An 11,736-nucleotide genomic window follows, 5' to 3' on the forward strand; every position below is an offset into this window, starting at 1 on the left:
GTGTTTTATTGATGTTTCATTGATGTTTCATTGTTTTATTGATGTTTCATTGTTTTATTGATGTTTCATTGATGTTTCATTGGTGTTTTATTGATGTTTCATTGGTGTTTTATTGATGTTTCATTGTTTTATTGATGTTTCATTGATGTTTTATTGTTTTATTGATGTTTCATTGATGTTTCATTGGTGTTTTATTGTTTTATTGATGTTTCATTGGTGTTTTATTGATGTTTTATTGTTTTATTGATGTTTCATTGATGTTTCATTGATGTTTCATTGATGTTTCATTGTTTTATTGATGTTTCATTGTTTTATTGATGTTTCATTGGTGTTTCATTGTTTTATTGATGTTTCATTGAGCCGAAATAATCAATAACCTGCCTGTATTATTGACTGATTGAGTGATCAGCCTCGTCCTTTGTCTGAAGGTCTTTAATGTGTCCTCTTGCCTCTGTTCTCTCATATATATGAATGTGTGTGTAGCCTATAACAGGCTGACTCAGCATGGCTACAGCTCTCCGACCCACCCACCGAGCCCGTCCTCCTCTGGGCTCGACCAATCAGAGGGCAGCACAACACGCAGACGGTGGAAGGACAAAAGCAGGAAGATGGTTAGTGACACACACACACACACACACACACACACACACACACACACACAACATTATTATGGATACAGTGTTGCCTTATGAATATTAACGAGGCTGAGCAGACTGCAGCAGAGGAAGTACAAATACGTCCTTCATACAGGAGGATGCAGTATTACTACCCAAATGTACTTCAAGTATTTCTTCTTTCACACTGTGTTTAATTATTATGACTGATGAACATGTACGCAGTGTTTCTGTTATTTTAAAGAAACAGCTGTACTCGAGTATTTGTTCTGATTACATTACTTCTGATCAACGAGTCGACAACTTTGCTGACAGCCAATCATCATCCAGGTCCCCAGCAGCAGCTAATATCACTGACTAGTCCAGCAGCAGTCAGCCCAGAACCAGAACCAGACCCAGCAGCAGCTAATATCACTGACTAGTCCAGCAGCAGTCAGCCCAGAACCAGAACCAGACCCAGCAGCAGCTGATATCACTGCCTAGTCCAGCAGCAGTCAGCCCAGAACCAGAACCAGACCCAGCAGCAGCTGATATCACTGCCTAGTCCAGCAGCAGTCAGCCCAGAACCAGAACCAGACCCAGCAGCAGCTGATATCACTGCCTAGTCCAGCAGCAGTCAGCCCAGAACCAGAACCAGAACCAGCAGCAGCTGATCTCACTGCCTAGTCCAGCAGCAGTCAGCCCAGCTCGGCGTCTGTCTTTCAGCCTTTTATTTCACCAAGCTCTCACCAACCACTAAAAGTCAGTCCCACATTTACTCTTGTCCGGCGGCTTCTTGCTCGCTCACTCTCTCCTTTTCTCTTCTTAGCTTCCTCCGTCAGCGTCCTCTTCACATTTGCATTTGAATTGAGAATCACTTTGTTTTGCTGCCACCTGCTGGTCAAACTGCTCACAGTCATTTTGCCGTCATGCTGAAGTGTGTCCTTCTCTTCACTCTTTTCTGTCCCTCCTCCCTGTTTCATCCTGTCCTCTGTGTCTCCGTCCCCTCAGAAGTCCAGATTCATGGACTTTTTCTCTCAGTCTTGTTTCTCAGTTTGTTTCAAGTTTTCAGTTTGGAGGAGAAAGGTAAACATGGATCAAAGTGGACTAAAGTAGAATCCTATCCTAGTCACACCCAACCAGACTTCACTAGACGCTACTGAGGGTAAACTAGAGAGTAGAGAGTGTTTAAGCTGCAGGGCTAAACTAGGATTCAGCTCTCCTCTTGATTTTTCAGGCTTAGTTAGACTCTAAGCTATCTGAACAAACATGTCAGTTAACAGTGTGTCTGTGAATTCAGTCCTCAGCTTTCTCGGATGAAGACGAGAGGTTCATTCTGAACAACATGCGACCTCTGACCCCTCTGGTTCTCAACCCAGTCCAACCAACCTCCTGCTGGGATGTCTTTACCCCCGCCTATGAGCCAACAGTTGATGCGGAGATGGAGCCAACGCCTCGGCTTCCAACACCAGAGGAGAGGATGAGGCAGCAGGCTGAGGCAGTCGGAGCTGATATAGTCCCTATCAACATCACCGGTAGGTGACTGGACTCAGGTCTAGAGTTGAATATTAAGAACTCTTAGCTTAGTCTCGAACTCGGTCTGAATGTGGACTTTAAACTTGGGTGGGGTTTTACTCTTACTTGAACTTGAAGGACTTGACTCGGAGTCCTAATTTCGACTTTAACTTTGTGCTCAACTCCAACTACTTTGGTTTCCACCCGGGCTTGGAGCCTTAAACTGACCGAATCTGTTTGTCGTGTTTTCGTACATGTGCACACTTCAGGAGCGAGTTTTGATCGCCAGGCCAGTTTTCGAAGAGTGGTTTCTAACACTGACTCGTTATCCCGGCGACCCCGTAACCTGAGCCGCCGCAAGACAGTTACCGGGATACCTGATGACGCCAGCCAGAAGCCGGGTATGAGATCCATCCATTCATCCAGCAGTCACTTCCTGTCTCCCACTCATGTCACTTCACCTCCTTCATCTCGTCTGTTCTTACCTGCTGTCTCTCCAGACTCGCCTTTGGTCTCTTTGGTTCTTCCCGGTCAGTTCTCCACCGTGGGTCGACCCGCCTCCTGCACCTCGTCCAACCAACTGAAGAAAACAGGGGAGGACATGGCAGCGAAGGAGAAGAGAGGAGTCAGAGAGGAGGGGCAGTCGTCAGCAAGGAGGATCCGAGCCCCAAGAGGAGAAGGGATGTCCAGCCTCATGGCCTCGCTTACCTCCTGCTCACCTGACGGCTCGTTGGAGGTTCACAACCTCCCCCGCCTGGCAACGAACTCCTCTCTGAACTCTGAGGCCAGCTGTGACAGCCCCCCCTACAGGACGCTCAGTGCCTCCTCATCTTGTTGCCAGGTCAGTTCAGGACATCTTTGTCACATGTTGCTCAGTGACTGAAACACAATAGAAACCTTCTCTGCATCTCTTCTCTTCTCCTTCACAGGATGTGGAAGGTATCCCCAGCGACGTCCAGCCTCTGCTGCCATTTGAACCCACTGCCAGGGTGCTCCCCCAGTCTCCTTCCTCCCCCTCTTCTCTTCCTTCCTCCCACCCTGGCACCCCCAGTCATGAGTGGTCCTACCCCGGTGATAAGCCCCTGAGTTCCCCTTCCTCCCCCCGCTACCTCTCCTCTTCCTCCATCGCGGACTCTGAGTCTCAGTTTACCTACCAGGCTCTGGATGACCAGACCGCCACCCAGCAAGGCACCCAATGCTCCTACGACGGGGAGGCGTGGAGCGACCAGCCCCTCTCCCCCAGCTCAAGTGTTCACAGCAGCCAGGCCGGGGACGACTGGAACAGTATCACCCAGGGAATGAGATGTGTTTCTGGGGAAGGTTGGAACTGTGATCCCCTGCTCTCCTCTGGTCGTTCTTCTCCCTCTCACACTGACAGCACCTCTTTGTGTTCAGAGAAAATGACCTCGTCTCCTTTGCTAAACAAAAGGAAGAACAGCGCTTCCTCCTCCAACTCTTGCACCCGCAGCATCTCCCTCCGCAAGTCCAAGCGCCCGCCTCCTCCACCGTTGCGCTCGGACTCTCTGAGGCGCCGTCCGGCTCGTAGCAAACCCCCCCGCTCCTCCTGTGGTGGTGCCTGCCGGGAGCACACCGCCCAGCAGACGCCCACATCGTTTCCCCAGACTTTCGATGACCCCTGGGTGCCCAGGAGCAACGCGAAAAGACGACAAAGTGGATTTAACTGTGGGACAGTCACAACCTTTGAACCTCTGAGTCCAGACTGCCAGACCACAACCCCTGTTGACTCTCCTCCTTCTGAGCACCCACCACCAAGCCCCGGTCACTCCCATGCTGACGCCTCTTCAGGGGCTGGCCTGCAGCGCCTTGCTTCGCCTTCGAGTGGCTACTCCAGCCAGTCTAACACCCCAACTCCTGGTACCCCTGTGTCTTCCCCCCTCACCCCGTCCTCCCCTCTGACAGTGAGCCCCGGAGCCTTCTCCCTCCCCCCGACCTCCCCCTTCTCCTCTCTGCAGTCGTCTTCCTCTCCCCTGTCGCCTGCCGTCTCCTCCCTGCCCAGGACGAGGTCTCGGGGCAAAGGAAGGCCCAAGCCACCAGTGCCAGAAAGGAAGTCGTCACTCTTTTCCTCCCTCTCCTCCTCGTTTTCCTCCACCTCCTCCCTCTCTTCCTGCACCTCCTCAGACTCCTCTGCCAAGCATCCTCTTCTCCCACCTCCTCCTCCTCCTCCTCTTCCAGAATCTTCCTCTCCTTTGCCTTCTGTCTTCTCCTCCCCGATTCGTGAGCCTCCTCCTTCAGTTCCGCCCCTTTGCCTGCCTGCTTCTCCTTCTTTCACCAAACTTTCTGCTGCTCCACCTCCACCACCTTCATCTCTTCCTCCCCCACCTCCCTTGCCTCCCCCACCTCCTCCTCCACCTCTCCCGCCTTCATCCCTTCCCACTCCTCCTCCTCTTCCTCCTTCTGTTCGTCCTCCTCCTCCCCCCTACTCCTATGCCATCAAACAGACCTCGTCCGCCATCTCATCATCAACCAACCTCCCTCCTCCCCCAACTTCTCCACCTCCTCCTCCTCCACGTTCTCCTCCTCCCCCTTCAGAACTTCTCGACTCACCGCTCGCTGACCTTCCTCCTCCACCACCGCCTCCTCCTCTGTCTACACTCCTCCCAGGAGGATCTGAGCAGTCTCCCAAAGGTGGTGTTAAGGTGGCGGCTCCCCCGGTGGTGACTGCCCAGGCTCTGCAGGGCGTGAAGCTTCGCTCCATCAGGAGCCACGACGGCCTGCTCAGTGTTGCATCTACGATCCACGAGCGACCGAGCGAAGAAGCTCGGCCGGACAAAGATGGAGCCGCATCACAGACAGCTGTACGTGATCGAGCTGCTCATGCAGCTGTAATGGGGGGTGCTAACCTTCAAAGGTTCTGTTCTGTAACAAAAGGTGATAACAGTGAGTCACCGTATGCTCATGGCTCCGCTAACCAAAGACGATCCGGTTCCTCGTCGACCAATAAAACTCCTCAAGACATCAGTGAACACGAGACGTACGCTTCACTGGCAAACAGTCCAGCCTGCAGTCCTGATGGTTGTGATGCTGACCACGTCAACACAGCCAGTAACGCCTCTCTGCAACAGGTCACAGATATGTCAGCAGATGCTCAGCTAACCCAGCCTGCAGAGGAAGTGGAAAACACTGAGGAGTCTTCATACTGGACCCTCTCTGGACCAAAAGAAGAAGACAGAGCGACGCTGTCACAGAGCAAAGATGAGGTCAAGAATGATTCAGCATTGCTGAGTCATGATTTAAAACGGGTCTCTAAGCCCGGCAGCCCAACAAAGTCTCCAGAGAAGCCGGCCCTGCCAAAGAAGCCCGATCTTTGTCTCCTCAGTCTCATGTCGTCCCCTGAAGCCAGACGGGCACCAGGTGTGTTGAAGAGCAACGGGCAAATCACAACGCCTCCTCCTGGCCTCAACAGCCAATCACAGCCTCCAGCTGACTCCTCCGTCACACCTACACCTTCACCAAAGCGTTCGACTGCATGCTCCACTGTTGATAAATCTACTTCACCTGCACACTCGACAAATGCTGCTTCTTCCCCGGTGAACTCGACACCTGCTGACATCAACGCTCACTCACCTGTGAACTCCCCACAGAGGCAGAAGCCACCGACTCTGTACAAGAAGCCAGATCTGTCAGTGACCTCCCCCAAAACAAACAAACCACTCTTTGGATCTAGAAATCCAGAAGAGGTGTCCAAAGGCACCACAGAGACCCGTGGCACCGTGGAGATCATGGGCACCACAAGGCCTGAAGACCGTTTAAACAGGGTCATGGGTACCTCAGGAGTTTGGGACACCAGTAGCACCTTAGGGACCATGGGCATCTATGGGAACTGTGGCCCCTCGGGGTTCATGGGTGTCTCAGAGACCTGGAGTATCACAGGATCTCCAAACAATATCAGTGGGACTTTAGAGAACTGTGGTGTTGCAGGAACATGGGGAACTTCAGACACCTGTAGCATAGTGAACTCGGCAGCCTACAGAGCTACTACGACCCAAACCGGACTAACGAACCCTTATTGTGCTGGGATCATCAGGACGCGACCTTACAAGGAAGATGAGACAACATGTCAGAAGAGGTTGATGAGTTCATCGCTGGCTGAAGATGAAGAAGACACCGAGAAGGAGAGAGTGGAAGAGAGCGGGAGGAAGACGATGATGATGCCATCAACCACGAGGAAGAAAGACAAAGCGAGGAAGAGGAGGAAGAGGAGGCCAGGCAGGCAACTGTTAATGATGTCATCAACAATGCAGCCCTCCCCTTCATCATCATCATCGTCTTCGTCGTCATCGTCTTCATCAGGAGACGAGAGGGATGCGGCGACAGTGCAAGCGAGTGTGAGGATGAGGGTGACGGAAGTATGTGATGAAGACACGAGTGACTCTGAAAGCTCCTGCTCTCTGATTGGTCAGAGCAAGTACTCCCTCAGCAGTGTGCTGTCCACAGACAGCCTGCGGGAGGAGCTGCTGCTTCCAGACCTCCTGATACAGGAGCCGGAGGAGGAGGGAGAAGAAGGGAGGAGCAAGGAGGGAGCAGACAGGAGAGGGCAGGAGGTGAAAGAGGCCGGAAGACCTCCGGATGGTAAGTTGGGTTTACTGAAGTCGGTCTTCTCCCGGTTTGACTCGATTGTTTATTTTCAGTGAGCCAATCATAAACCAGGACGGTTCTTTCACTCTGGTACTCGGCCACCTCGATGATGTTGGTGCGTACACAACGTAAACCAAGCGAGGGCTCAGCTGGGAGATAGTTTGCTCCATGAACTTTGCTTTGACCTTCAGGCTGGCCGGGCTGATCGCTGCCTTGCCCACCCCAGTGTGATGGGATGTGACAGTTTGCAGTCTAAACCAAAGTCCCCCCATTCAAGTGAATGGAAGGACTTTGGTGCAGCGCCTGAGTTGGTCTGAATTGGGCCTCAGGGTTCTCTTTAGATGCATAGGCCCACTTAAAGTGCTCAAACTGGGCCAGTACTTACCCCAGCAGAGTACCAGCTTGTTCTATTTCTGACCCGTTGCATACCGACACGTATTACTCAGTACCGACATTCCAGTGAATGTCGGTACACGTGCTAAAGTTTTGTATGTGATGGGTAAAATAGTCCCAGTTTGCGTCTCAGACCAGCTGCTGTTGGAGAATGTGGCCTGGTTCAGTCAGGAAGCTGCTGAGTTCACAGGCGGCCTTTTATTCAAACTCATGAGCGGCTAAAAATAAAAACACAGTCTGAATTTTCTCTTTGTTTCTCCGTCCAGCTGATCTGTTCGTCAGTGTTTCAGCCGATCAGATGTTCGTCTCCGGTCGACCACGAACCACAGAGGATCTGTTCGCCGTCATCCACAGGTCGGAGCGCACAAACAAACACAAACACTGTTACCGTAACAGCGATCGACCACGTTCTCATGTGTCTGCTTGATCCCTCCCTGTGCCTCTGTGGAGCAGTGCAGTATGGGAAGGCACAGCGTGAACGCCTTGGTAGGCAGGCAGGGTACGGCGGCAGGTAAACTGTGATTGGTCCCTGGATGTGTAGTAGATAGTTTTAGGTAGGTTTACCTAGATACATGACCTCTGACCCCTGTCTCCTCCCTCCTTCCTTGTTCCCGATGCCTAGACTCGACAAAACGTCGATGTTCTTGCAGAGCAGAACGAGACAATGACTCGTGTTTGTCTGTCTGTTTCAGGTCTAAGAGGAAGATGTTAGGAAGAAGGGATTCAGAAGACGACAGACATCGCATCTCCTCCTCCTCCTCCTCCTCCTCCTCCTCCTCCTCTCCTCCGGTTTCCCCCACTGATCCCCTGCCCAACCCGGTGCGACCTACAAGCCTCAAAAGTCAAAGATCAACAAGAAGCGAAAGCTTCAAGGCTCTCCTGCTGAAGAAAGGCAGCCGTCCGTCTTCTCGGGTGTCCGCGGTCGAGCGGCTTCGCGTAGTCGCCGCTCCCTCGATCGGTACCGACATGTCGCCGACAGACCAGCCCACGAGCTCGGATACATGTGATGTTAACACACACCTGACTCTGGATGTACCGGTGTCCCCCACATCTCTGTGTAGTCAGAACTTCTCCATGATGTTCAGATGGAGGCGAAGGGATCACCTCCTCAGCTCCTCCTCCTCCTCTTCTTCTCCCTTCTTCTTCCTCTCCTCCCCCTCCATGAGGCCTCGCTCGCTCACTCCTCCCTGCTCTGCAAGCCGACGCTTTGCTGCTCGCTGCCGCCTCTACGCCGCCCCCATGACGGCCATCTTTGAAGCAGAAAGTGAGGAGGAGGAGGAGGAGGAAGACGATGATGTTTTTATTGAATCTCCAGGAGGAGAACTGAGCCAGAGATTGATTGATATTTCTTGATGGACAGGTCGAGGTTTGTGCGTACAGCAGGAGGAAGATGGTTCTGATGCCTCTTCCTCAATGTGACGACGTCCTTCTTCAGATCCTCATCATGCCTGGACTGGACTGGACTGGACTGGACTGCACTGCACTGGACTGGACTGGACTGGACTGGACTGGACTGGACTGGACTGGACTGGACTGGCTGGACTGGACTGGACTGGACTGAAGTGGACTGGACTGGACTGGACGGAACTGGCTGGACTGGACTGGACTGGACTGGACTGGACTGGACTGCCATGCGGCCTGAATCATTTAGATTCAACCAACTGAAGCACACTGGAAACTCTCTGATGATAACACACTGTCAGAAAACTACGGAGGCCTGGAAAGGACATGCAGTCAGGACCTGGAGAAAACAAACCGACAGCTCGACTTGATGAACTTCAGCGTAAACCGTCTTTGGTCTTTGGTCTTTTTTTACTTCCTGCAGTGAACAGACACAAAGTCTTCTGTTGTCTCGCTCGAGAAATCTGAATTTAAAATCGTGCATGTCCGTCTTCTCTGTGACCAAAGAGCACATGGAAAACTGACCTGAGATCAGGAGAAGCTTGTTTCCTTGAGATTACAGAATAAATGTTTTAATAATAATTATAATATAACAATAATATTAATAATAATGATGTTTAAGCTGTTTTATTGGCACTAACTTTGAGGTTGGTATCAAATCAGCCTGTTCTGATTTGGCTTGTATAAAATCATTGAGGCTGAACTTCATGTTTGATATTTTAAAGATTCATATTTTCTTTATTCCCCAGAACTCGTTAAACAATTCAAAGCATGAAGAATTTAAAGGATTCAAACGCTCAGTATTTCAGCATAAAGGACGTTCTATTAATGAATCCATCACATCCAGCAGATGTTTCAGCCGCTTCCTGTCGCCTCTGAAATTTGGTTTTATTTGCAAGAATACAGAGAACGCTTCAACACATGTAACTGAGAATTGTAGGAAATCCACGGTGTTCCTCTCGACTCACGTTAAGTCAGTTTCTAAAGACGTGAACAAAGTGTTGTTTCAAAGTGTTTGTTCATTCTTTGCTGAGCTGCTGCTTCATTGAAACTCTTTATCTCATTTCATATGTAATGCTCAGCTGACCGACCCTGTAAATAATCCTGGTTTTCATCGTCATGTCATTTCTGCTGCTGCTGCTGCTGCTTCACTTCTTCTCTGTAGCAGATTTTTGCTTTCTTAAAGTAGCAGATAGTGAAAAGACGTAACGTGACGTCAGGAAGACGATGTAACTTTTTCTAACTTTGAATTTAGGAACGTACTTATCTGTGCGAATGTAAGAGGTTCAGATTTACTCTATTAACCGATAAAATGAATAAAAGGAAACTGGAAAACTGAATGAAAAGTGTTTATGAGTGTAGCTGCAGAGAAAAGGGAAATAAAGGAAAGTGTATGCATATGATCAGATGGAAGCAATAAAAGACAAACTGATGTATTCATTTGATTTCTTGTCGTCCTTTTATTTTGAAACAGTCGTGAACAAAAAGCAGAAGAAGAAACTACAATGGAAAAAGTGAACAAAGACGATGAGCTGAGAGGTTTTCTTTGAGCCTTCAGCCTTCACAGAGGCTTCATAGGTGAGGAAGCACTTCTACACAGTGGTGGATCATTGTTAAAGACCAAGAACACTGTAATCCCTCTCAACAAACTGGAAACTCCTTAGAAACCCTGGAACGTCCTCCTTAACTACAGTCATCTCTTCAAAAGCCCATTTAATCTCTTCAAGAACCTTTCAAAACATTCCTGGAACCTTATCAAGGACCTTTCTCAAACCCTTGAACAGAAGAAAAACAAACATGTTTGAACATTTGCAGCGATTCAGCTTCAGTTCTCTCCAGTCTGAGTATCAATCTATTGGGGTGTTGTTTGTATCTCAGACCACTGGGTGGTGCTGTGGATCAGTTCTGGTGCTGCCCGCCTCCAGGCTGTTTACACTTTCTGTCTTGATTGTGTAAAAAGGTTCTTGAGGGGGCCTTGAAGAAGGTTTAAGATGTTCTTGGGTTGTTCTTCAGAAGAGTTCTTGAAGAGGTCCAGAAATATGAAGAGATGTTTCAAAGGTTCTTATGCAATCCAAAGAGTCCTGTTGAGAGGGATTAAAGTGTTCTTTACAGATTTCAGAGGTCTTTAAGGTTTGACAATGTTCTTGTTCCAGAGGTTCTGATTAGTTTTTAGGGTCTCAGGGGTTTTTGAAAATATTTGAACGAGGTTGAAGAGGTTCACTGAGGTGCCTCAAAGGTTCTTGGTAAGGCTGCAGAAGTTCTTGAGGATGTTCCTGAATTCTTTACCACGGAACTCCTTGAGGTGCTGACAAGGAGGTTCTGGTGGTTCCAGATGATGTTTTGAGGATTCCTAAGAAGTTTCAGAGGTGCTTGAAGAATACTGAGAGGTTCTTCGGATGCTCCAAAGGGTCCACGAGGAGGTTTCTTTGGAGGTTTTTGGGGGGTTCTATAAGAACTCATGAATAGGTTCCTTTAAAGGATTCAGGTGACATTTTAAGGTTCTCGATGAGTTGCGAGGATTGTGGAGGAGGTTCCAGAGGTTCCTCCCTTACTTCCTCCACCCAACACGTTCTTGTCTTGTATGCATCAGACTGAGCTCCCTCAGATTAGTGTTGTGTTTTCTCAGTTGTCGCGTCTTTAATGAGCTCCCATAAAAGCCTCATCACGCTGTTCTAACTGAGATATCTGAGAGAACACACAAACAGATTGTTCCTCAAACTGCCAGCAGCTGTGTGTATGTGTGTTTTCGGGTGGAGGAGGTCAGATGAAGCAGTCAGACAAATATCTGTATTGTCAGGATGAAGCAGCAGTGCGTCTGTCCTGAAGGAATCACTGAATATCAAGCGCTTACATCTGATATTATTTGCCTCCAAACTCAGAGACACAAGACATTTTCTTCATTAGGCTTTTTATTTATGCCGGCCCGGTCCAGGGTGAAACCAGAACACGTGTGGCTGCCGGCGGTGGTTAGTTCAGTGTCTGATACGAGCAAAGCAACAGTCTGGGTACAAACACAGAGTTAATGATGAAGACAGATTGGAGCTGTAAACGTTCAGACTTCACATAGTTTACCACGACCCCCTCTGACATGTGAACTTTAATGTGCCTCGTTAAAACGTCTCCAGCTTTTAATCGTCTGCTGCTGGAGCCAAAAACATCAGCAGCTTTGTTTTTGTTCCTCTGTCGCTGGTTTCACTTCATATCAAAGATCCAGTGAGGAGCATGAAGCTGATCACCT

The 11,736-nt window shown here is 49.5% G+C and overlaps 2 protein-coding genes across 5 annotated transcripts in view; one reads left to right on the forward strand and one right to left on the reverse strand.

Moving 5' to 3' along the window:
- Positions 1-1,198, reverse strand: part of LOC113748298 (chromosome alignment-maintaining phosphoprotein 1-like) — a 15,693-nt gene extending 14,495 nt beyond the window's left edge. The window contains exon 1 of the mRNA XM_027291518.1: positions 1,193-1,198. The gene's annotated coding sequence lies outside the window, so the exon portion shown is untranslated. The remainder of the gene's footprint in view (positions 1-1,192) is intronic.
- The window catches only part of nhsl1a (NHS-like 1a), a 17,010-nt gene extending 8,359 nt beyond the window's left edge, over positions 1-8,651 (forward strand). For 2 of the 4 annotated variants that reach the window (XM_027291515.1, XM_027291514.1), the window contains exons 3-9: positions 484-611; positions 1,894-2,128; positions 2,378-2,509; positions 2,609-2,949; positions 3,038-6,698; positions 7,364-7,451; positions 7,790-8,649. In XM_027291515.1, coding sequence (XP_027147316.1) covers positions 484-611; positions 1,894-2,128; positions 2,378-2,509; positions 2,609-2,949; positions 3,038-6,698; positions 7,364-7,451; positions 7,790-8,450 — 5,246 coding nt within the window. In that variant the 3' untranslated portion in view covers positions 8,451-8,649. Of the gene's footprint in view, positions 1-483; positions 612-1,893; positions 2,129-2,377; positions 2,510-2,608; positions 2,950-3,037; positions 6,699-7,363; positions 7,452-7,789 lie in introns of all 4 variants that reach the window. The other 2 variants (XM_027291513.1, XM_027291512.1) reach the window with 2 other exon arrangements.
- The last annotated feature ends 3,085 nt before the right edge of the window (positions 8,652-11,736 follow it).

The sequence above is a fragment of the Larimichthys crocea genome, chromosome XIX (genome assembly GCF_000972845.2).
Source record: "Larimichthys crocea isolate SSNF chromosome XIX, L_crocea_2.0, whole genome shotgun sequence".
NCBI classification, from domain to species: Eukaryota; Metazoa; Chordata; class Actinopteri; family Sciaenidae; genus Larimichthys; species Larimichthys crocea.